This window comes from Hippichthys cyanospilos, chromosome 1 (genome assembly GCF_059441005.1).
Source record: "Hippichthys cyanospilos isolate Australia breed blue-spotted pipefish chromosome 1, RoL_Hcya_1.0, whole genome shotgun sequence".
Classification (NCBI taxonomy): Eukaryota; Metazoa; Chordata; class Actinopteri; order Syngnathiformes; family Syngnathidae; genus Hippichthys; species Hippichthys cyanospilos.
Genome location: NC_142369.1, coordinates 23,894,943 through 23,920,589, shown reverse-complemented (window position 1 = coordinate 23,920,589; position 25,647 = coordinate 23,894,943). Strand labels below are relative to the sequence as shown.

At 39.7% G+C, this 25,647-nt stretch overlaps 2 protein-coding genes across 2 annotated transcripts; both read left to right on the top strand.

Annotated features, from left to right (window-relative positions):
* The first annotated feature begins 1,715 nt into the window (after positions 1-1,715).
* Positions 1,716-18,355, top strand: LOC148429736 (melanopsin-A-like). Its single transcript, XM_088418768.1, has 9 exons — positions 1,716-2,166; positions 7,715-7,848; positions 7,932-8,135; positions 9,509-9,680; positions 11,572-11,733; positions 13,547-13,654; positions 13,866-14,040; positions 15,983-16,123; positions 16,242-18,355. The coding sequence occupies exons 1-9, from the start codon at positions 1,997-1,999 to the stop codon at positions 16,635-16,637; spliced, it is 1,662 nt and encodes a 553-aa protein (XP_088274894.1). The 5' UTR covers positions 1,716-1,996; the 3' UTR covers positions 16,638-18,355.
* A 339-nt stretch (positions 18,356-18,694) lies between these two features.
* Positions 18,695-25,557, top strand: LOC148429735 (rab5 GDP/GTP exchange factor-like). Its single transcript, XM_088415824.1, has 8 exons — positions 18,695-18,752; positions 20,681-20,866; positions 21,000-21,124; positions 22,356-22,507; positions 22,578-22,647; positions 22,724-22,859; positions 24,106-24,457; positions 24,548-25,557. The coding sequence occupies exons 2-8, from the start codon at positions 20,709-20,711 to the stop codon at positions 24,932-24,934; spliced, it is 1,380 nt and encodes a 459-aa protein (XP_088271950.1). The 5' UTR covers positions 18,695-18,752; positions 20,681-20,708; the 3' UTR covers positions 24,935-25,557.
* Positions 25,558-25,647: the final 90 nt, after the last annotated feature.

Below are 25,647 nucleotides of genomic sequence, written 5' to 3'. Positions count from 1 at the left end.
CATTAGCAAGTGGAGATTGATGTCATGTTTTTATTGCAGTGGGCCACATGACACATACGCAGTGTGCAGATTAAGACTGACCCTGCCCACGCTGGCTTACTTTATGTCTAAGCTCCGCATTCTTCACCGCCCTCTTCTCCCCCTTCATCTGTCTTTATCGGCATTTCCAGCACCATAAAAAGCAATGAGCGGCCAACATGCCTAGCTGCCTATTCTCCAAACAATCACATGTCCTCCCCTATGCTAGCCTTTAAAGTGCATTTTAGAATAGTCATGAGCAACCTTCAAAATTGCATGAAAAACAAAACAAAAGTTTACAAAAAGAAAGTTTCGACCGATACATTTAAAAATAAAAAAACGTAGTGAGGATCCAATCAGATGATTGCAATGAGTTCGCCCATTGCCATGATACGCTGTGTGGCACTTCCAATGGCTTCTCTACAGTACGGGCAGAGCCCCACCAAAAGTTGTGGTCTCGGCGTCTCGTTACGATGTAGTTTTTATACAGTGATTTAATTACAGTCAAATAAATGTTTGACTTGCTCATATAGGCGGAAATATGGGCAAAAGTGCAAAAGATGTCCAGGCGCCGACAGAAAAAACTCAAACATGCATGGTCCAGTATTTTGGGGTTGCTGTGGTATGTTGTGAACAATGGAATCCTCATGTAACTGCTGTTCTTTATTTTATGATATTTAGGCATAAACCACACATATTATTAAGCACACTGTAACATAATGTAGCGCTAACAAAAAATAAAATACATTTACAAGAATAAAATGTTGGGTCTAAAACACTACTTTAAAAAAAATATTGGTCAGTATGGTGGTACATTGAAAAGTCAAATATTTTTGGGGGTTTCTTGAGAAAAAGAAGGGGGGACAAAGAATGTGAGAAATACTGGTCTCAGCACTTGTTTTTGGTTTGTGATCTGGAAAGCTTAATAGCCTAGCCCATTGTAGCTTGTTTAAAGTTCCGAAAGCCTCTTTAGTCCAAAACCCTATCTCTGTCATTAAATCTTTATTGGAACAACAAAATGAACACAATGTTTTTCAAGCATATTGCTTATAACATATTCCACAGGAAGAAACAAAGTGAACTGGTGGGGGCTCACTACAGTTGTGTTGAATGAAGTGGAAGATCTGGAGATGTCACTCACATTTGTCAACTGTGGGCTGCTGAAAGTATTTGGGACACTCATGTGAGTAAATTTGAATCAACATGACAATGAATGAAAGTGTATTCTTACGCCTATGATGCAGCGGTTGTTTTTCCACAGAAAACCACAGGTTGGTTACCAATCAGTTTTTCCGACAGGGTTTCTTTCGCAAAGTTTACTGAAGCGTCACTCCAATGAGTCTAAGCGGCTGCACGGATGGCGAAAGTGCCGAGCGCAGCCTAGTCACAAGTGCACGACAAGCCGAAGCCAGAGCGTGTGGGGCTTGTGCATTATTGCAAAGCACAGTAGTCATGCTGAATAATTGGGCTATGCCAATTATTCGCTCTGCTCCATGGGTGCTCTTTGCACGCGTGTCCATTCCGGCCGCGAGCCACGCGGCTCACGATGACGACGCTGATGCTCAGCGTCTTGTTGATAGTAATCATGATGCCCGTTATGTAAGCATCTGCCAGGGAAAGCGGAGAGGGGTGGTGTTAAGGCTCAGGGCTGGGCCTGGTGAGATGAAGCCTGGGCAGGGAGAGAATGAGAAAGAGAGAGAGAGAGAGAGAGAGAGAGAGAGCGCAAGAGGGAGAGTGATGATGGGAGGAAGAGAGATGATGAGGGAGAGTGGCGCAACAGCTTGTGTGAAGGCACACCGGAGAGGAGGTCATCAGCATTTCCTATATGAGACCATTCTAAACTGAAGACATTCTCTCGTAGCTGAGCCACTTGTGGACTTGCCGTTGCAACTTTCCTCTCAAGCGGCAGTTAGAGAGGACCATCTACCGGGAGTGATGGAGGTCAGCGCGCAGGAAGTGGGAGTTCTCCTAGCTGACTATGAAGCGGTCCACTGAGAGCATGGAGCCCGAGAGAGCGCAAAGCCAGAACAGCTTCTTCACCAGGGTGGACGTGCCCGACCACGCGCATTACGTGGTGGCCGCGTTTGTCCTGGTGATCGGCACGTTGGGCGTGACGGGCAACGCGCTGGTCATGTTTGCGTTCTACAGGTAAGCGAGGTGGCGGATATGATTGTGTCATTTTGATTCACGTTCATGTAATTTGACAGTAGTTATTTAACTTTAAAAAAAAGAAAAAGTACCTCCTGCGAATGCCATGATGTTCTGGATTTTAAAAAAAAGCCTTAAACCTGACTTCTGTGCCATCTGTTTCTGATTTGTTAAACCTTGTAGCTAAATTTGCTCTGGTATCCAGGGGTGTTTTTTTCAGTTCCGATTTATTTCCTCTTAATTTGAAAATAAAAATGTACTGTTCCCGTCACGGCACTGATAAGCATCAACAGATTTGCTGATATCTGCAGAAACCCTGTTAAAAATCCATAAAATACTTTCATGTACCCCAGTGCTTCTCAAATAGTGGGGCGGCCCCCCTGGGGGGGGCGCGGATGACCCCAAGAAAAAGGCTTTGTTTTTGTCATGTAAAGTGTAATTGCAATAAAATGAGAATTTTCGTCTTTTTTCTTTTTTTTTAAGTTTCAGGCACTTTGATGCACTTGATTATTTTTTTCAGTTTTAGACTAAGCTGTTACCCGTATGAACAATGTTGAAAAATAATGAACAGTTGCTGAAAGTTGATTTATATTGTTTTTTTTCTTTTTTTAATGTTAAAAAGGGTATTTTGATAGATAATCTTATTTATAGTCAGCCCGTTGAGTGGGGGGGGGGGGGGGGGGGGGCGTGAAAGATTTTCTCTTTTCTATGGAGGGGGGCTTGGCAATATATAATTGAGAAGCACTGAATAATACAAGGGCAATTGTGGCCTTTTGTGGTTCATAAATGTGCTATATGTTTTTGTTTTTTTTTATAATTTGGTTATTTATTAAAGTGCATAGTGTAGCAAAAATGATCATTTCTTTATTTAATTATTTAACTGCATCTTGAGTTTAATCTCCTGCATCCACGTCTGTTTTTGGATCAATTGTAAATGGCAAAAAGATGAACTCAGTCATTAGTTATGAAGGTTTTATTTCCTTTAACCTACCAGGGAGTTAAAATAGGGTACATCACTAAGACACTAACTATGGGGGAAGATGTAGCAAAGAATAAGACCCGAATAGAGCAGAATTAAATAAAGTAAAATAAAATCATACAAGAAACAAACAAAATGCTCATTCATGCTATGACATGAAGTTAACTTACAAAAATGACAATCCGTTTTTTTTTTTTTTTTTGCTCACCTGCTTTCCTCTTTTTGTGTTATTGTAGTTTAGCTACAGCGGTAAGGGCAAGTCAGTTTTTCCCTTGGGAGTTTTAGTTATTCCATTGCCCAGATTTGTTTGTGTGTAAGGGTCAGTTGCTTGACGTGTGGGTGTGATTCCCAGACTGTAATTTGTTCGAAGTGGTCTGGTTTAGTCCAGTTTATCTGTGTTGTTCGGTGGACCTAGAAAGTAAATTATACTGTTTCATTTCATGTTGCTTTGTATCACATTTGACATTTTACCATTGTACTTTTACCGTACCACGCGTCATCTCATTTCACTGAATCACATCACATTGCATCTCATCCTATCCGAAGAAAAACTCCGAACCACCTAATCCCTTATTATGACATCCCACTTTAACATGTTTTATTTGACATATTCTCATCGTATCGCATTTACTGTAATCACACCACACTACATCAAATCTGTTTATTGTATTTTATCATATCAGATTGTATCATGCCACAACCCACCTAATCTCATTTATCAGATATTGTTTTTCTTATAGCTTTTACGTAGCATAATTTTGTATTATATCCCGGTGTATTGGACAGAACCTTCTAATATAGATGAGCAGTGACTGAATGTTTAGCAGATCCTCTAACCCTAACCCCTTTCGATTCTTAAGTAGGACGTTCAAATCTGGGTTCTGGCCAGTTTGCGTGTTCTTTCCCTTTTTCATGGGTTTTCTCCATTTGCAACTGTTTCTTATGCAAGTTTATTGTATTGTGTTGCATCTCATATTGATCACTATATATGCAGTAGCATCACAGAGTAACCTATTAAGATCCATCTAATCTCATTGTATTGCATCTTATAATGTCTTTATCTTATTGCATCAAATTTTGTGTCATGTATCATTTTGTGTTGTATCGTAGTATGTCATATCATAAGATCAAATCATATCATATCATGCTCTCAATATGCTTTTGAATAAATGATTAGAAATGTAGTACTAATTATGTCCACGAAAAAAAATTAACTTGTAATGTGTTTAAATGACACAAGATCTAGTTTTGTATCATGGATCATATTTTGATAATGCTGACTGTCCTTTGTGTCACTAAATACATTACAAATGTTGTACTCCCCGCACCCATTAAATATCAAAATATACATATTTGGTTGGTGGTGTATGGACAAATTAAGTCATGTTCATTCATCCTATATAAAGCTACATTACTGTACATCTGTTTAGATATTATATAGCAAAGTGCCATATTATTAATACAATTGTTACGCTATTAAATATTGCATAATGACCTCCTATTTCCTGTTCCAACTGATGTGAACAGGTTCTTGGAAGAGGAAATGGGTCAAAAGGGGAATGGGTATGTGCGCGTGCACTCTCACAGTATTTGTGTGAGTGTGTTTGTGTGTAAGTATGTCGATGTGTACGCATTAAGAGGGTTTTCACGTCAGTAGGTTTCATACTTTATCACCCCATAACAACAACGGATTGATTAAATGGCTTCAGCATTGTTTCCTAATCATAATTTGCATTAAACTTAATCACACACACACACACACACGCGCGCGCACACAAACACATGTGCAACACCCCCAGCCCCAGTCACACACACGCTGATGCATTGAAACATGCATGAGAACATCTATGGTGAGACAATGTGCTTTCTTTAGACTATCGCATTGATTTACGTGACCTAAATAATACTCTCTCTTACCTAAGCTGTGACAGCCAGACTGGTAACTTAGAACACTGTGTTAATGAGTCAGTTATCCAAAGCAACAATGTACATCCAACAACATTGCAGCTTTGACATGACATGGATTCCAGTACCAATGCTTCATGTCGTACAGTATACCGTATATAGTAGATTTGAAGTCACGTTTTAGCATTCTTTACTGCCATTAAAGTGCACAAATAGGTTAGAGCATGTCCCTTTGTATTAAAATAACCATAAGGTTACTTCGACTCATGAGCCACAAAGCAAACTGTGCAAATTTTCCAAAATACTTTATTTTTGCTTTGACTTGTAAGCAAAGATTTAGGATTTTTTTTTTTTTTTTTGTACATTTGAGGCTTATTACAGCATTTTTCGGAGCATCTGTGACCTTTAACAGGGACTTTCAATGTATTTTATCATGTGAAGATAGCCTTTGTACAACACTCAGTATTTGGCAAGCATCAGCTACTTTTTATATTGCGCAAGTGAAATCATTTGCCACCTCATTATTTAGCTAACGTATGCTAGATTCAGACAACGATGTAACAGTACTGGGTACACTATTTGCCAGGCACTTTTGCGGCGAGATCTGATTAATCCTGACATTTGGGTCATCATCACTCAAAAGTGTTACCAACCACTTTTGGCACACTCGGGTTTAATATTATAATCCAAATTGTACCACTGGCCGTCAGAGCGTGCAAGGCCTAACCTGTAATGACACTAATCCAATTTTGATCTGAACACTCGTTTCCCCCGCCTGCCTTCACAGTGCTAACATCTACGTCATCGCTCACCCTTTGGGTTGTGTCTCACTATTTGGCATGCACAAGCTAGTGTTTATAATGGATAAATGATTCATGGTGATACAGTATTTCCTTTTGAGGAAACAGACACTACCAAAGACACAAACGGATGTAACATTTGTGGTGGCTCATTATTTGGCAAGCACAGGCTAATGTGTACATGCACGACAGGACCTACAGTATCATTAACTGTGTGCTCACTATATGGTAAGCACTGGCTACTTTTATGGTGGGAAAAACAACAAAATGTTTGTTGTGAACTCACTATTTGGCAAGCATAAGTTACTTTTACAGGAAATTATGTAAATATGAATTGTACCAAAGCATCCATTATGGTGTATAGTAAAATGTGTGGCTATAGCTTGACTGCTGAAAATATAAAATGGTAAGTCTCTCTTCTGTTTACATAGGCTTGAAGGGGAATATGTTTTGAGCCTGGAAAAAAAAAAAAAGAAACCTTCAGCACACACAGCCACATTAAAAAGAAATTTGCAACAAATCTCAAGATGGTGGATGGGGGCTTTGCGGGCATGTTAGAACCATGCAGATTAGCAGCTCAGTCCAATCTTTCGCATTCCGTAGATAGTCCCATTTACTGAGAAAACAAATGAGAGATCCGACCAAGGTAGTAGTGATCAAAGTGTTGTGTATGCATGCGTTACAGTGAATGAGTATTGGCCAGTGTTCTCAGCCGGTGCAGCAAGCATATCTTCTCTTTGCTGTGGAGTCAGTCGTGGCAATGTTAGTTCAGAACTCAGGAAGGATAGGGAAGGAGTAGCGTGAATTCGGGAGAAAGTCCTGATAATGATTTCAGAGAAGATTGGCAACAATCAGGTCTACCTTCAGTCCTTAGCCTGTAACTTTTAGTGGGGCTTCCAATTCAATTAGCCAAATAAGCAACAGCTTTTTCAAGAAGATGACAAGATCAGTTGTTTACAATTTTCGCAGGCTGAGTTCACTCGTCGCCTTAGTCCAAATGTAAACAGCTCGTCTGGCACCATCCAGTAAGTTTGCTCACATCCAGTTGAGCTGCTGACTTTTCCAACTCTCTCAACAGAAGGGTTCATGTTGTCAGAATTCCAGTAATGCAGATGTCTTCCACAATGGGTGGAATAGATCCATCATACAGTATTCCATGTAATTCAGGAATCCAAGGTCTATCCAGGAGCCGCAATGCACTCAGGGCAAGCCAGCTCCCTTCTACGAACTCTTCTCATTGAGAAGAAAAAAAAAGTGTTTCCCTGATTGCAAACAATAGCTTGTACTTACAGATTTGTGTGCCCTCATCTAATGCTGCGTCCCTTTATTCAACATAAACTGCAGGTTGTACTTGCCAAATACTGAGCCCAGCCCATACGTAATGTTTTTCTCTCATTGTAAACAAGAACTTCTGCTTTCCAAACAAAAAATCAACCCAATCTTTTCACTTCTGCTAAAAGATTTTCTCTTCTGTCGCAACACCTTTCCATCCATCCGGAGAGAACTGGAATCAAACTCGGGTCTCTTAACAGTGTGGCGGACGATCTAACCACTCTCCCACCGTGCCGCCCGCAATTCCTTTTCTTAGACTAAAACCAACCAATACAGCCCCTGTCATCCTTCATAATGTTATGTTTTTGTTGCTGATTGTTAACTGAGATTTAGCAGGACACAGGTTGCTCTTTCTTTGCCTTTTACTGGTTTTGCCATTTTGTGTGCGGATAATGTACAAGTTTTTGTCCTTGACTATGTTCTCATCGGGGTGCAGGCTGATGAATCCATTACTGTCCATAATACATTTTTGCTCATGGTCAGTTCTAATAAATTGTACTTTAAGAACATCTTTTGTTTTATTTGTGTGTAGCAACAAAAAACTTCGCAGCCTGCCCAACTACTTCATCATGAACCTGGCAGTAAGCGATTTCCTCATGGCTTTCACGCAGTCACCAATCTTCTTCATCAACTGCCTCTACAAAGAATGGGTGTTTGGAGAGATGGGTAAATTGCTCTCTATTTCTTTCTACTTATTCTGAACTTCCATACAACACACAACGCATCAAAAATCTGCATTGTGCACTCAGGTTGTAAGATGTATGCGTTCTGCGGCGCCTTGTTTGGCATCGCCTCCATGATAAACCTGTTGGCCATCTCCATCGACCGTTACCTGGTGATCACCAAGCCACTTCAGACTATCCACTGGAGCTCCAAGAGAAGGACCACACTGGCCATCATCTCCGTCTGGCTGTACTCACTGGCCTGGAGTCTGGCTCCTCTCGTGGGATGGAGTGAGTCCCCTACCGCCGCCTAACACCAGATGAAGCACAGGAACAGCCACGCAAGCAGTATGCGGCAGGCACAATCCATTCTTTACACTCGCCACAAGCTGTACCAGTGCCAGTGGGTTCACTTTTTGGCAAGCGCACACTACTTATTAGAACAAGGCAAAATGATGTAAGGTTAGCTGAAGGTCCACTATTTGTCAAACACATTCTAGTAAATATAATGAGCAAAATTGTGTAATATTTGCTATGGGCTCTGTTAGGTTCAGGCAAGCTAGAACATTGAATAAACAACACTCAAAAAGGAAGACAAGGAGTTCGTACTCTTTTTGCTCATGAAGAAAGCGGACAGAAATCTGCTCCTTCTCAGATCTGCTACAAAACATCCTGCGCATCTTCCTTTTAGTCATTTGGGTTGGCCCTAAAATGTTTGGAGACACATATGGCAGCAATGGAACAAACAGCATTACAATTTGTCCATGCATACATCCATTGTCCGAAACATCAGAAAAATTAAGAAGCAGTAGCTACCCTCTCACTATTTGGAAGCACAAGCTTAGATTTTTTTGTTGTTGTTTTGCAAGTACAAAGTACTGGTTATAAGAGGTACCACCCATTATTATTTAATAATAATTTCTGTGCTCTCAATGTACCAATCAAAACATTACTATGGACATTATTGCAGACTCACTTTTCGGCAAGTAGAAGACATTGTTTAAAATTTTCGACTGAGGTACATTTTAATATGGAACAGTTAACCTTCCATTAACTGTTATTAACATTAATTATTCGTGTTAGATTATTCTCTGTTCAGCTCTGCTCAGACTGTACATCTAGGCAGAATAAAGACATTGCTGAGATGATTCCTCGGGTGTTGGTACTGATCCCTTGGCCTTTTATTGCCTTAGGGAAAGGACGACTGGCAAGTTGGTGACTGAGTGTCGAGCAGGAGAAAAGGACAAGTAACTTGAGTGGGCACAAGCAAAAGGAAGGAGGGGGTGGATGTCCTTAAGATAAGCAATAAGATACAAGAGAGTAGGATGCCATTTTTTTTTTTTTTTTGAAAGATCTTTCTACGACATCAGATGGATTATATAAGATTAAAAATCGTTTTCTAACCAAGAGAGCTGAGTCAGTGAAGAAGTCTTCATTTCCTGCACCAATCTGCTTTGCCTAGCTACGGCTCTGGAGCAATTTTGGGACAGACCCCCTTCATGCCTATGAGGAAAATACACTACATACTACATGACAATTCAGAACAAGCAAAATGATATTGTTAGATCATGAATTTTGGACGTGCAATTTGAGAATGGCATAAAAGCAATTTACCGTATTAATCATTACAGATGCATCCTAAAGTTTAATTTTACTTTGTATAGGTTCTTACATCCCTGAAGGCCTGATGACATCATGCACTTGGGATTATGTCACATACACAGCAGCCAACAGGAGCTACACCATGATGCTGTGTTGTTTTGTCTTCTTCATCCCGCTTCTCATCATCTTCTACTGCTATGTTTTCATGTTTCTGGCTGTCAGGAAGACCAGCAGGTGAGCAAGAGGATTAAAACACTTTTTTATGGTACACCAGTACTTTGACCTGTGAACGGTTTGTCGAGCTGAAATTTTGTTGCATATATAAGCAAAATGTCCACTGAACCACATTTTCAAGGCCCAACGTTAACGGTGGCCCGGGGCCAGCTTGTAATCGTGTCAGGCCACCTGAAGTTGACCAATCCCGATGACCCTGTGTTGATAGCCTCGAACTACACGAGTGAGGAATTCCTAAATCAACTTGCCAAGGTCATGCGAGCATAGTACTTCTACAATATGTTCTATACTGAAGCAGTAAGATATATCGTTCACCCGGAAAATATTCACGGCGCTTCACTTTTTCCAAATTGTGTCATTTTACCGCCTCATTCCAAACTGTATTCAGTTAATCTCTTATCTCAACATTCTGTGACCAATACCCCATTATGGCAGTGTGAAAACGGTTTTGGGGACATTTTTGTAGAAAACTAAGCAATCACATTTATACCGTATTCACAGTCTTTGCCACAAAACTCAAAACTGACATTAGGTGCATCCTTTTTCGACTGATCATCCTTAAGATATTTATCCGGCTTAATTGGAGTTCACCGGTGGTAAATTCAGTTGATTGGACCTGTTTTGGAAAGGCACACACTTTTCTATATGCGATCTCACCATTGACCCCGCATGTCAGAACACATACACCAAGTATGAAGTCAAAGGAATTGTCTGTAAACCTGCGAGCCAGGATTGTTTGGAGGCACAAATCTGAGGAAGGATATAGAAAACGTTCGGCTCCTCTGAGGATTCCTTTGAGCACAGTGGCCTCCATTATTCGTAAAAACAAGACGCTTGGAACCACCAGGACTCCTCCTGGAGCTGGCCCGCCATCTAAACTGAGCCTTAGTCAGGGAGGTTACCAAAAACCCTACGATCACTCTGTCAGAGCGCCAGTGTTTCTCTGTGGAGAGAGGAGAAGCTTCCAGAAGGAACCATTCCTGCAGCGATCCACCGATCAGGCCTTGATAGTAGTGGCCAGATGAAAGGCACTCCTAAATACAAGATACATGGCAGCCCATCTAAAATTTGCCGAAAAGCATCTGAATGATTCTCAGACCAAAAGAAACACAATTCTCTGGTTTGATGAGCACCATGTTTGGAGAAAGTCAGGCATTGCTTTTCACCAGGGCAAGACTATCCCTACAGTAAAGCATACGGATGGAAGCGTCATGATATGAGGATGTTTTTTAGCAGCAGGAACTGGAAGACTTGTCAGGATTGAAGGAAAAAGGAATGCAGACATATACTGAGATATCCTGGACAAAAACCTGCTCCAGAGTGCTCTTGTCCTCAGACTGGGGCAAATATTCATTTTCCAGCATGCCAAAAAACCAAAGCACACAGCCAAGATTTCGCAAGGATTGACCTCAGAACCACTCTATGAATGTCCCAAGTGGACCAGCCACAGCCCAGACTTGAATTCGGCAGAACATTTTTGGAGCGACCTTAAAATGGCCGCGCACAGACGTCTCCCATCCAACCCCAGGGAGCTTGAGTATTATTGCAAAGAAAAATGGACAGAAGTGCCTAAAAATAGGTGTGCTAAACGTGTGGAATCATACATAAAACGACTTGCGGCTGTAATTGCTGAATCAAAAAAGTATTAAGCAAAGGCTGTGAATATGTACATAAATGAAATGCCATTATGTTCTTGCTGTATGTAGACTGTACTTAGGTATACTTCTCATTTAAAAAATATGTTTGTTTCGGGGTATCTGGAATAGAATAAAAGCATTTCCATTTTTAAGATTTAGGATACACAATCATTTGTGTTACGGGCATGGTCGCGGAAAAATTAAACTCAAGATGTCAATGAACTATTAAACAGAGGTAATGTTCTGGTCTTCAGGGAGGTGGAGAGACTGGGCACCCAAGTGAGGAAATCCACATTAGTCCAGCAGAAATCCATTAGGAGTGAATGGAAGCTGGCCAAGATCGCTTTTGTGGTCATTGTAGTTTATGTCCTCTCCTGGTCACCGTACGCCTGCGTCACGCTCATTTCATGGGCCGGGTAAGGCTGCTTTAAACTATGTATGGATTACCGGTAATTGGAATTGTTCATGCAATAAAATAATATATGTTAGGGGTCCAAAACAATCCCCAAACCTCAAAAGTTTCACCCATTTTGGGCCAATTTGAGCTCAAAATAAAATTGAAAAAAAAAAAAAAAGACAAACAAAAAAAAACAGGAATGTTAAGTGAAGCATTGCATTAAACTTTGACATTGTTTTAAAGATGAGACATGAAATTTTCCATCCAATACAATCATTAAATGTATAATGTATTGTAGCAGAAAAAAAACCCCAAAACAAAACATGTTTTATGATTATTGGAATAGTTATGGAACAAGACACATATTTTTGACTTGAACTTCAAATAAGAAAGGGACAAAAAAAGTTTGAAAAAATATGTTTTCTAATTGTTTTAATTGTGGAGTTTTCATTCAAATGAAAATTGTTATATCTTTTTAAAAATCATTGAATCTTCATGACTTTTTTTCTAATTAAAATTTAGAGATATCACGCATATAAAGTTTACACAACCCTGTTTTTGATTATATAGAAAAATGAGAACAAGAGAAATCATTTATAGACTTATGACCCGTATAACAGAATTGAAGATTTTCTTTTTTTCTAAATATAAAGTAAAAATAATCAACTGAGATAATGTTTGCACAAGTGATCACACCCTCTTTTACCTGTGGATGTGGATGATTTCAGAATTAACCAGTCACACACAGACTTATGTTCCAGTCAGGACACATCTGCCTGAAAGTGCCCCTGATTAATCCCATTGCAAGTTTAGATGCTCTAATATGTTGAACCCTTATGAAGTATTTTCACCATTCATTTTCTTCCACATAATTCACTCTTGCGTCCCATCCGTGTAATCCTGTTCGTCTAGAAAACAGCAATATTCTGTTCGGATGAAAACAGGTCGGACCTTAAATAGGTGCAAAATATACGTTTAGCACTATCATGACATTGCTCATGTTTTTTTTCAGATGGAACATGGGCCAGGAAATCCCTAAAATAACACAAATTGTTATGCATTATCAAGGCCAAGCATTCCCTGGATGATTCATGAGCAAGCGCAGATGGCAAATTGCTCAAGTATTTTCATCCGGAATAACCTTTGCTCATATAAACACAGTTGGTGAAATTGTGAACAACATATGAACATATTACTTGATAACGATTTTCTATGATAGTCCTGGAATGTAAATCACAAAATAACAAAACAAAGCAAGCAAACAAACAAAAAAAAAACAGTCATCCCAAACAAAAAAATCCACATCACCAAAGGCAAAACACAACTGCTAATCATGAATCACATGCAAAAAAATACAGTGTACAAACAAATGAATGGCAAAGAAAAAACCATTACAAAACACAAAAGGCAAATAAAACACACAAAAGAAAATAATCTGCAACCAAGAAAAGCACATTACAAAAGACAAAACAGCTGCAAATCAGGAGGAGCAAACAAAAAAAGCAAGCAGACAAAAATGAATGGCAAAAATCCAAAACACATTTTTGCTTGATTAGTTCATTGTTTTTTTGTGACTTGCATTTGAGAGCCACCATCGTTTTCTGCTAAATGAAAGGGGAAATCACCAACACACAAACAGATGGACTTAAACCACATTTCACATAATCCCTGAACGTACATGACCCTCGATTATGTAACAAAACATCAAGAGATCAGGGTAACTTTAAGCTCCTGGATTCACTCTCTACTAAAAAAGACATTTAACCTTTTGTATCTACAGTGAATATGTATGATTTACCGATAATCTGATTTTATCACTCTGTCTTATTCAGGCATGCCAACATCTTATCGCCATACTCCAAAGCTGTTCCTGCTATCATAGCAAAAGCCTCCACTATCTACAACCCTTTCATCTATGCCATCATTCATAATAAATACAGGTAATCAAAGCAACCATACATCTCCACTCTGACAAACATGGTCCTCAAATGATCACCTGATGGAAAAAAAAAAAGAGGTCTTTTTTCTTAATGTAACCCAAACAATGAGGCCTTTTTCGTAAAGATTAATAAAACAAATTAAATGACCTTGTATCATTTGTTCAAATTTTGTACTCAGTGTGCCTTTTTCTCCGTTATTTTTTGTATTCAGGATGACTCTGGCAGAGAAAGTTCCTTGTTTGTGGTTTCTCTCTCCCACCCCTCGAAAAGAGTGCATCTCCTCCTCATCCATCAGCGAGTCCTCCTTCAGGGACTCCATCATCAGTCGCCAGTCCACTGCCTCTCGGACTCACTTCATCAGCACATCCTCCAAAGCGACTGACATGGTAGATAAACATGAACCCAAATTAAGCATGTCCAGTCTGCTACAACAGGCAAAATTCAAATCGAAAGAGAAACTACAGAAACCATTTTGAGCCTCCTTTCTACCTACTCTGCATGATTTGGAATAAGGAAGGAAACTGGGGTGCCCGAAGAAAATTCACCTTGTATTATTTGGCAGAGATTTTCTTCATCAGCATGCGCACGTACTGCCATCAACGACAACAAGATAGGAAAGAAGTTATTCTTCTCTTCTTCTAAGAAAGGGCAAAGAAATAGAAATAAATAATGCCATCTTTTGTACAAAACTTTTGTGAAAACTACTACATTGCAACACTCCTACTTAGTTTTCAATGACATTAAAGTTACAGTATGTTCAATAATATTAAAGGGATGTGCACACTTATTCATTATTGTGTTATTGGCAAATATGTGGGGAAAAAAACACCACTTTTAGGCTAAAAATGCATTGTATTGCACTTAGTTACTCAGTGCACTCATTTGTGCAGAGTGAAATATTTTTGTTTGTAATATATTACTTTAGCGCGTTTCAGCAAAAAGTAAAACATTACAGTAATTACAGTACTTCTTTCATTCATTACTGCTACTAATGGTCACCAACGTGGTGCCCCCAGGCACGAGGTGGCACCCTAGGTAGCCTGCAGGCCTGTTTTGCAAATAGCTTACAAGTTAAAGAACATTGTGATTTTCTGGGGAAATTTACAAGGAATTATACATATTTACATTTGCATTTACATTACATATTGATTTACATATTTACTACAGCTGTTCCTTAATTATTGTAAGAAATCATTAACATAATTGGTGTCTTCACATAAACTGGTAGTCCTTCATATCACTCAGTACCAAAGAAGTAGCTCTCACTTTCAAAAAGTTTGGTGATCCCTGATTTAGATATGAAATTCATGATAAAAACTTTTTTAGAACAAACCAAAAGACAAATTAATAGGGGTGGGAAACTTTGACTGTCTTATATTTCGATTCTCATTTTTGGGGCTACGATTCGATTCAGAATAATTCATTTGATTCTAAATGATTTTTGATTCAAAACAATTCAATGCGATTCATTAAAAAAAAGACTTCTGCTTCAATCATTAGATGTGCAAATCATCATACCACTTCAGTCCGCTTTATAATAAATGGATAAATAATAATAAAAATAAATAGTAAGGGAAGACAAAGTGCCATTTTTTTTTAAACATTCATTAAGTTTTGATTTTTAAGGAATATCTCTGTGGACAACTGCTGCTCTTGGAAGCTAGCTATAAATTGCATAGCTTTTACAGTTTAAAATAAGATGAAACAAAAATTAAAATTGGGAGACCCTTGAGGATATCCCTTCTCTGGAGCCGAAGTTGCCCTCGGGGTAGCGGCCGTTGCACGTCTACTAAAGTGGAAAAATCAGGAAGATGGGGAGGCAGAATTTTCCGTACAGCAGTTATTTTAACAGTTAGCATGCTAATTCAACTTACACGCAACACTTCTTCCACATTTACTGACATACAGTACCTGCACTCGCATCATGCATCCGCACTCCCTTCCCCCCACCCACGAGGATGTACGCACACAGCTCGCCATAAGAATTGTGGAGGTGTTGTTGCCACTGTGGATTTTTTGTGCCAAAATGCATTTATCTTATATGATGCCAACTCAACTTTAGAAAAAAAAATATTTTAAACGGCCCTATAATATAATCTAATATTTTAAATTGCCTTGAAATTGGCTGGCAACCATTTCAGGGTTACATCCCCGCCTACTGCCAGAAACCAAGCGAGGCACCAGCAAGCCTGCGACCCTTGTGAGGAAAAGCGGCTGGAAGGATTTTAAACAATGTAGAACAGGTTGAAAGTTCTGTTTAATCCACAATGGATGTACATCTTTTTAATGTATGTACTGTATCTACTTTGGTTGTATGAACTACTATAGGTTCCAAGGGATGTGGAGATGGAGCCTCTCAGCAGAAGGCCAGGTGATTCTTTCAGGAGTATGTCATCCTACCATCAGTACAGCTCAGGCAGTTCCTGCAGGAGGCCATCAGAGAGGAAGACCTACCATAAAACAGAGAAGGTGGATTTAATGAAATAGTCGATGTGTCTCATTGCGCGTATTCTCGTAGTTTTTGCTTATGCATGTATATTTTTGTTTTGTTTTAGTTGTTGTTGTTTTGTTTTTTTTTCACCACCAGAGTCCATGTACCATGACAGAGTCGTCCGGCAACTGTGACCATGAACTAGTTTCTAGCACTCTCACCAGCGCCACTCTCCCCCTACTAGTCCTTACCAGGCGGCGTAGTCGCAGTCTGACCCACAAAGACTCGAGGAGGGACAAAACCGGCCTCGACAGACCGCAAGGCTGCAAGAGCAACTCGGCTGACTCGGTGTGTATGGGACGGGCCGCGACGGCGGAGCTGGAGACTTCACACCAACAGGGCGTTCCTCGCATTGTCATCATCAGTCCCACGTCTGAGAGCAGGCTAGTCCATCAGGACAGTCTCTGCTTGGAGGAGGCAATGGCAAACAACGTTTTGATTAGTCTGAACTTCTCGTCTGAGGTGTTGGAAGCGGTAGAGTTGATATCCTGACGTGTTTGAGGACCCTTTCTGCACTTATCCACACTCCATGTTCATTTGTTGCTATGGACAACACTTTTGAAAAGACTTCAAGGTGGCTATGGATTTCAGTGATTTGCTGCACGCAACTGATTTGGGGCAAAAAACAGATATTCGTCTAACCCTAAACTTTGGACTGAATGGAGGTAAACAGTAGGGTGTTGGTGATTGTGGAGAAATCTATCCCATGCCAAGCCAGCTACGTATGTAAAAATATTCGGAGTTCGAGGAATTGGAAGCCTACCTTTCAGATTAGGGATAGAGGGTAGCGTTAGCGTCAAGGCTTCTCAGAGCACATTGGTTCGGAAGTCCAACAGACAGTCACTGCTTTGAGGAAGACGAACAACGTTTTGTCAGTCGGAACTTCTCTGAGATGTTGGAGGTTGAAGAGATACTATCCTGATTTGGCAGAAGACATCTCTTCTCCACCCTCTCCAAGCTTTACTGCCGTGAAATGAAATATACCAAATGTTTTATCATTTAAGTTGTATTTTGAGTCTCATCCATCAATTTGTTGTACCCACCTGACCAAAGGTCTGGGGTATTGGTGGTTGAGTTACTGAGTGGAAATTAATATGTGAAGTGTTACACTACACATGAAGAAAGAAGTCCAAGCTAAAGGAAGAGTTAGTGCCAGAAGTGGAGTTTCAAATGTAATGCCCTTGAAATTCTCATCTTTGTGGCCAGATCGCTGTGCAGAAATCAATCACACATCAAAGCATGAAAGTGAACTATGTGAAACACTACACGGCACACAAGAAAAAGACAAAGAAAACTGTAAGCAGAGATGAACAGGATCTTGCATGGCGTTATATTTGTGCCACAATTACGAGCGCGCGAAAAAAAAATTGAGGGGAGAAAATCAAACTGAGAGAGCGAAAACAGATTTTGAGCGCAAGAAAAAAACAATTGAGCGCGCAATGATAAGAGTTTGAGCGAAATATTTTTTTAAAGGTTTTGACTTTCAAGTTGTCCGCGGAGTTCAAACATTAAGTTGCAGCACCCAGAGCTGACGACTAGTGCACTTTATCTGATTTGAATGAGAATGAGAATTAGGTTTTTTTTTTCTTTTGTCTGACCTGTCACAACGGACATGGCTATTTGACTTTCATGTCACTAGATAAAACGAAACGAAAAAAAATGTAATATGCCAAGGTTGTCTTGTTCACATTCCTCTTCCAATATGGACCTTCTGGGAATGAAAATCAGGCTATTAATACAAATCAAGTGTAGTTGGAGTTACTTCATTTGTGTTGTCCTCTTATGTTGAGCCCATTGTGTGAATGCAGTGTACAGCTCACAATGAGCGTCTGTGTACAGGCAGTAAAAATGCACATTTTATATCAGGACTTCTTTGTATATAAATTGTGCCGTATGTTACCAATTATACAATCAGACATCCAATGATGTTCAGTATAATAAAATAACTGTATGAAAAGCAATATTTATTAGCTGACTTGAACCAAAACAAATCACTTGGTCCCCAATATAACTCACTTTTCAAGTCTTAGTTCAGGAATCTTATTTTTTGTTTCAATCATTTGATACACGTCGTTTGTGTTTCTGACACAAAACGCGAATGGTATTTGCACAATATACACAGTACTATTTTATAGAGCACATTTTCTCCTGTGACATGCTGCTGTTTTGTCTTTTGTCTTGTCTGCAGGCATAATAAATGATGAAACATACTTTCTTTCCAGTTTAATTGGAAGAGTTTATTTTATTTATAATATTATAATGAAGACAAGGGTGGATCGTGTATTTGGCCTGCAGGGACTTGCCGACTTTCATCAAACCATAAACCCACACAAAGCAAAATAACAGGCATTATTGACAACAGTTCACAATCAACTTTTAATCTCATAACGTAGCCAAACCTCAAAAGTTTCCATAAAATAATTCCGATTTGCAGGGTTGATTATGATTAATGTATCACTTAGGCATACATTTTGGGTATTGCACCGACATCTCGTTTTTATTCAGCCACAACAATGTCGCCATTTTATTACGTCACACTCCAGGCACGATTAATCGAATGCTGCTTTATCCAACTGTTGCGTTGCACCGTATCCTCACTTTTTCCTGGTAAGTAGTACTACTCACAAAGTATGCCTTTATGCGCGTAATGGGTACATTTTTTGAAAACGACTATTCATCAAAATGGGATCAAATCTTTTAACCGATTTTACCGTTTGGTCTCTACATTACAGCTTTCGGCACCGCTTATCTCACTTTGGCTCAGATGACAGTCAGCTGCTTACTTTGGATGCTAACAAGTAGCAATGCTAACATGAAGCTAACAGACTTTGTCAGTACTTTGCGCGACTTTTCTCTCCATTTTAGCAAGCTTAAAGGGTGACCAGTAACTGCGGAGTTTGTTCAATTTGTTGAATGGATTTAACGTCGGGTGTTCAGTTGTATCTGGATGTCGTCGAGGAAGTCTGGCAGAGCTATTTGGTCAACTTTTTTTTCGTGATCTTCCATTTATTCCTCTCGGCTTTTACTTGTCATGAATATTTAATATGGGAAAAACGTCTTTCAAAAATTAACCTATTAAACGCATTCGTTATTATTTTTATTTTGACATTTGATTTTTGGTCTTATCTAGCTTATTATTGATAGTCAATACTTGTCGAGTTTTTATTTAAAAAAACGATGTTTACTGATGGTAAACATTTATATAATAGCTGTATTTAATCATTAATTATTAGTACTCTTGAAGTTTTCCTCAGTGGGTTTGTTCATTTCTTGAAACGTTCTCAACAGGTTTAAAACAGCAATTGCATGTTTTCAAAATAATTTGTACAAATACCAGAACAGTTTTATTACCTGAAAAAGCCAGAGTAAAATGATTTTTTTTCGATAGTAATCCAAAGCATGTGTAATTTATTTAAAGCTAACTAAAAACTTCAAACTATAGATTTATACTGTCTTTATTCATTGAAACAGTTCACATTTTTGTTTTTTTACACAGTATTTTGGGTGAAATACTAGTCAATAGCTCATGATTTTTAAATGACTCAAAATATTGTTTTCTGCTTCAGATTTTGCCACAAGTGTATGTTGCTTGTTCATCTAGTTATCTGCACTATTCGCTGGCTGGCCTGTTTCAAAGACCCTGGGAGCAGCGGTCTGCTGCATTATTTGATTTTTGGATAATACATTAATGTATAAATCTAAATGCATTGACCCTGTGAGGCAATGTTTTTCTTATTAATTTCCATCATAACTAAAATTATACAAATAAATAGTGACAAAAATGACAGCCCCATTACTTGAAGAATGTCAGTCAGGACAAAAATGTTGAGAATTTGGAAAGTATCTAAAAATGTTGAGAATTTGGAAAGTATCTACAGGTACAATCACAAAGATGATTTAATGTTAGAATGGAACCGGCTCTCATCAGGACCGCCCCAGGAAGGAAAGGCCTCTGTTACGTCTTTTGCCCATGATAAGATATTCAATTACAAGACTCCGAAACTGCAAGTTAACAGCAACACATATAAAAAGCCCATCTAAAAGCTTCAATCTAAAATATGAAACATACTTTGATTTGAATAACATTTTCAACTCAAGCAAATGAATCTTTATGTATTGTTGCATAGTCTGGATGACTTCAATGTTAACTTCCAATTTAAGGAAAAATATAACGTGAAAAGATTCAATTTGAGATCGTTTCCAAGTTTTTGACTGATACTATGTTTTATTCTATAAACACACAGTGAAAAAGGAAGTTTTAAAAACTTTATTTTACATAGTACTTTTTATTCTTTGTGCCAAAACATATACTTATATGAAGTATATAAAAAGAAAACTCTTATTCAAAGTTTTGGAAATATAGAGTTTTTTATGTGCAAGATAATCTAAGATCCAAGAAGGTATGAAGTGTCAATGTTGAGAGATCAAAGCTCTACGCTCAATATCACATATCACTATGCAACAAAAAAACTCATTACTTGAAACAGTTTTAATTGTTAACTATTTCCATTTGTCCACCATTTAATCTCCCACAGAAAAGAGGAAAAAGCACAACGCAACCCAATGTGGACAGACAAGCAGCGGGGGATCCGACTGTCTCAGCAGGAGCTCCTGTGCAAGAACTCCTGCGGTTACTATGGCAACCCTGCATGGCAGGGCTTCTGCTCCAAGTGCTGGAGGGAGCGAGTGCGGCCTGCTGAAGCCGGCCGACAAGAAAACAGGTGAACTGTACAGGCAGTATTTCAAGTGGCTAGTAGGTAGCTCTCTCCTAATAGTCATACAAGTGTAAAAAAAAAACAAAAAAAAAACAAGTAAGACATTTGATGAGGTCTCATGAGTTTGTTGATGTTGCAGAGCAAGTGGTGATGGCACGCCGCCCACCTTCTCCAAATTCGAAGAGAAGAAGAATATGGAGAAGGGTCGTCGTATCAACACCATGAGGAGACTCTTCTGGGGTGGCCCATCCCCTCCCAAAGCAGGTTGGCACCATATCTACAGCACTTTTTTTGCACCCCGGACTGGTTTTGCTTGAAGAAACACTGTACAGCACCAGTCAGAAGTTTGGAAACGCCTTCTAAGTCACATGGATCCTCAAGTGATTAACACTAAATTATGAAAAATAAAAAATCGGAGTTAAAACCAAATAATTGAAAATTAAAAATTCACCTTATGAACTGACTTCATTGTTTGCTTTTATAATGTGGAAATTCACCTGCATACCAGTGGTATTCATGTGTTCCGTGTGTACCTTAAGAAGAGTGGCCAAGCAAGTGATGATAGGAACGCTTACAGCATCTGAGCACTGGTATCAAATGGCATGTCGTATAGCACTTTTCTACCTTAGGTACTTAAAGCGCTTTGCACTTCTTTGGATGGAACAATCACACGAGACCAGATCTCTCAGGAGATTGAGTCCACAAGAACGAGACAAAATGATTTTGGCAACATTTGTAAGAAAAAAATAATGCCCAGTATGAATAATTCAGTTTTTCGAAGTTTTCTTTGAATAGACTGCATTAAAACGAACAAGCTAGTGCGCAAATGTAACCAGAAGCATTTTTGCAACTAGAGGCATTTTTGTTACAGGCTCATTTTTCAGCTGCAGCTGAGCTAGTTGAACAAAATGCTCGCAGCTTGCGTTAGCCGCAACGGTTGTTGTTGTTGTTGTTTTTTTTTTAGTGTTTAGAAAAAATTTCTACCTGACATGCCGGAAATGTAACATTCATTTCTTCAACTTGAATAACAAAATATTGACATACAGGCGATTTGAAAGTGATAAGTGCGCCGTGTATTTCTCCTGCTTCTATTAAGTATTTTGGTATTTGAATTAAAAAAAAAAAGACATTTGTAAGTTTGGTGCGTGAAACTGGCAATTAAACGTGTTGTTTACATCAGGAGTCGCGACTTGCAACTCACTTCGGGGGGGAGGAGGTTTGGGCAGTAGAAAGTCCCTCACAGTGGTTGCCACATGCTTCCGGAAACAACTTCAAAATAAAAGCATTTCAGTGCATTGGTGTCCAAACATTATTTGACACGGTAAGGATTATTTTTGAAGCACTGGCTCCACATTTGGCAGCTTGCTGGACTATCATGCCGCGCATTCTGCTGTGTATTCCGTTTCATTTGTGGCTCAACAAGCCAAAACAAAGAAAGCGCAAAATGCAGCGACTAAATTTGTTCGGTCGCCGTGACTCCCACCTCTCCCATTAGATTCGTCCGACAGCCTGGCCAATGTGTTAAAAGCCTTCCAGAGGTTGGAACCCGGAGACTTCACCGGTTTCTTAAAAATTCTCCGCAGCCCGTCCTCTCATCGCCTGCAGTCCCGTTGCACGGCCTTCCTCAACACGATGGAAGCTTATCACGTAATCACAATCTTTTTCTCATATGAAGAAAAAACACGAGTCGTTTTTCTCACCAGAGATTTTGACGTAGGCTTTGCCGGTGCAGAAACAGTCGGACCTGGTGCAAGACTTCTACCAGTCCTTTGCCGAATATTTCAGCGGTGAGTAGCCGTGGCTTCGCTGTCATACAAGTTGTCCATTTAAGTCAACCTTAGAATTACGTTGTTTTTTTTCCAGGTTTCTCAGAAGCAGAGCTCACCCAGACGATGGAGCACGTGGAGAAGCTCATCATGACACGCTTGCACAAGTGGGTCTTCTGCCATGACAGCTGTGATGACGAGATGAAGGACCTGACTTTGCAAAGGAGGATACGGTTAGTTTTGCCTCACACTTTTCTTTATCATTTCCGAGTTTTTGATGAATCAACCTGCATTTTCTTTGTGAGATGTTATTCTTTCCAAGGTGTAACTTGTACGTAATGAACATTTTCCATGTTCCCAGAGCTGTGCAATCCGTCTCGTATGTTTTCCACTTCGCTGTTAGAAAAATACTTATATTCATCCAAAGTAAAAACATTTGAAATGTTCAAATGACACCACAAATACCTTTTTTTGCAGCATGCTTGTAGTCTCATTCATCCAAGTAGTTTCTTTCTCAGGGGCATTGACTCAGTCGCAACTCTGTTTTCTTTGAAGACCAGATGTTTTGTCTCTCAGCCTAGGTTTCATCAGTTCATGCAACAATGTCTACAACCAACCTGCCAGACCTAGTGTGGAGAAACACAATTATTTATATGCTACAAAATCAAACGCAACGCTGGTGTGGAGAAACACAATTATTTATATGTTCCAAGATCCAAGTTGTCATGTTCCAAGACATTCAGAAAACTCCAGTTGCTATTGACTGAATGACCTGGATGAATGAGAATATCAAGATACATCTTTAAAAAAAAAAGAATAATATCCCTCCCAAAATCCCTTGAGTTTATAATTGGCATAACTTTCAACCTGCTCCATTTTAGTGAAAATGAAGTTGAAAGGGGCTACTGAAATGACATAATTTAAAATGTACTGTTTTCTTTTTGTATGATGAAATCTTACATTTGGCACATTGGCAATTTAGTTTCTTATGAACTAGGAGTTTTTTCAGCGCCAACATTTTTAACGTGAAAAAGTGAAGTGAAACATCTCATTGACTGAAGCCGCGCCTCTCACCATGCGGCTGTTGCGCCCCCTTTATGCATCGTTCGAAAGCCATCCGGCCGTGACGCGTCCATCCATCATCTAGACAGCTTATCCTTACGAGGGTCGCGGGGCGCTGGAACCTATCCCCACGGTGTGAATGAAGGAGCCAAAAACCTTTTACTAACATCAAAAGAGTAAACATTTTACTGACATCAAAAGGAATTGGAGAGCCAACAAAGCAAATCGCATGTCAAGAGACTACACATGTCAACACCTGTTCCTCCTATCAAATACCAATCCAAATTGAAAAAGTTATAAATGCCTGCTAGGATGTGATACGATCTGGTCTACAATCACATCATTTTGATTCCAGACAGCATCAAAATTCACTGCTAAATCCTGACCCGTTTCCATTTTTTTCTCCTGTTTCGGCAGTTCTTTAAACTGGGTCACCCCGCAAATGCTGAGCGTACCTTTCCCGGACATGCAAAGCGCCATCACGGGTGACCCCTTTCTTCCAGCGATTACGGCCATTATCGAAATGGACGCCAAGCGGGCGCCTCAGGACAAGCTGGTGTGCGTTTCCAAGTGCAGCCAGCACGTGTTTGAGGCTCTCTCCGCCTCCAACAGCCAACCGGCCAACGCTGACGACTTCCTGTCTGCCCTGGTGTACGTGGTGCTCAAGGCCAACCCGCCTCGCCTGCACTCCAACATGCAGTACGTCATCCGCTTCGGCCTCCCGCATAGTCTCATGGCCGGAGAGAGCGGCTACTACTTCACCAACCTGGTAAGTTTCCCACACTTTACAAATGTTTCATCCCTTCGGAAAAAAAAAACGTACGTGAGCACCTCTTGTAAAATCATCGTTCGGTTCCAGTCCTGCGCGGTGGCCTTCATTGAAAAACTGGACGGCTCATCGCTCAACCTCAGCTCGGAGGAGTTCGAGGGCTACATGCGCCGTCGGCGGGCCCCGCCGGCAGCCGGCGAGCTGCGGGAGGCGGCCCGCGAGACGCGCCTCCTGCTTGACCGGCTCTCAGCGCGGCAAGAGCAGTTGGACCGCGGCGTGGACGACCTGGATGCGCAGCTGCGAACGTGGGTGCAGGTGGTCCACGCCCAGATTGACCAGGCCGCTTCCCAGCTAACACTGTCGCAAGCGGAAGTGGCGTCTCTCTCTTCATCTTCTTCCCCCTCCTCTGATTCAGCCGTCATAGAGCAGCTGGTTCTTACAGATCAATATGCAGGGCCCCCCGAAACAGACTGTTAACCCCAACCCCAAATGGTACTTTTTTTTTTTCCTTTTACACCTGCGGCACTAACTTTCTCACGTGATCACAAAAGCATAGGTTGTACTTCCACTCGGTACATGTTAATCATTTGCACTGGTTTGTTAGTAGTGTGGGCAAAATGAAGAAATATTTGAAATACATTCCATGATTACAGCATCTGTGATGAAGTATACTCAGGTTTATTGGTTTGGTTGGTTTTCTCAAAAAGAATTTATGTCATGTAAAATGTAAAATATGTAATGTAAAATATGCTGAGACATGAAAGAAGTAACCAACCTCTTACTGTACTTATAATTGCACTGTCTGCAAATATTTTTTTTTTGCTTACGGAGGGTTTGCATAATAAAAATGAAATGGGTTGGGGACTATTTGAAATAATATATCTATTGAACTTCTAAATGATTTAATTGTGATCCATATATCTCTCCTGCACTGTCAGAAATATTTCACATCTGACTTGATAACGCAAAGTGCTTGGAAAATTTAAGGTATATTTCTTGAGAAAATAGATAAATTCTGGAAAATAGCCTGTGTTGTACACAGCATATATATATATATATATATATATATATATATATATATATAGTTTTATATAGAAAAATGCAAAGACTTTTGTCATACCTACTGTACTCACATCATTTATTTTGATTTGAAATTTATTCTCATCTTGTTTCAGTCATTTCTCTTTGGT

Excerpts from the sequence above, each read along its gene's own strand:
- LOC148429735 (XM_088415824.1), top strand. The coding sequence starts at position 20,709 with ATGTGGACAGACAAGCAGCGGGGGATCCGACTGTCTCAGCAGGAGCTC. Across the intron at positions 21,125-22,355 it reads CCCATCCCCTCCCAAAGCAG|ATTCGTCCGACAGCCTGGCC; the intron begins GTTGGCACCATA and ends CTCTCCCATTAG. Across the intron at positions 22,648-22,723 it reads CTTTGCCGAATATTTCAGCG|GTTTCTCAGAAGCAGAGCTC; the intron begins GTGAGTAGCCGT and ends TTTTTTTTCCAG.
- LOC148429736 (XM_088418768.1), top strand. The coding sequence starts at position 1,997 with ATGAAGCGGTCCACTGAGAGCATGGAGCCCGAGAGAGCGCAAAGCCAG. Across the intron at positions 2,167-7,714 it reads GTCATGTTTGCGTTCTACAG|CAACAAAAAACTTCGCAGCC; the intron begins GTAAGCGAGGTG and ends ATTTGTGTGTAG. Across the intron at positions 7,849-7,931 it reads ATGGGTGTTTGGAGAGATGG|GTTGTAAGATGTATGCGTTC; the intron begins GTAAATTGCTCT and ends TTGTGCACTCAG.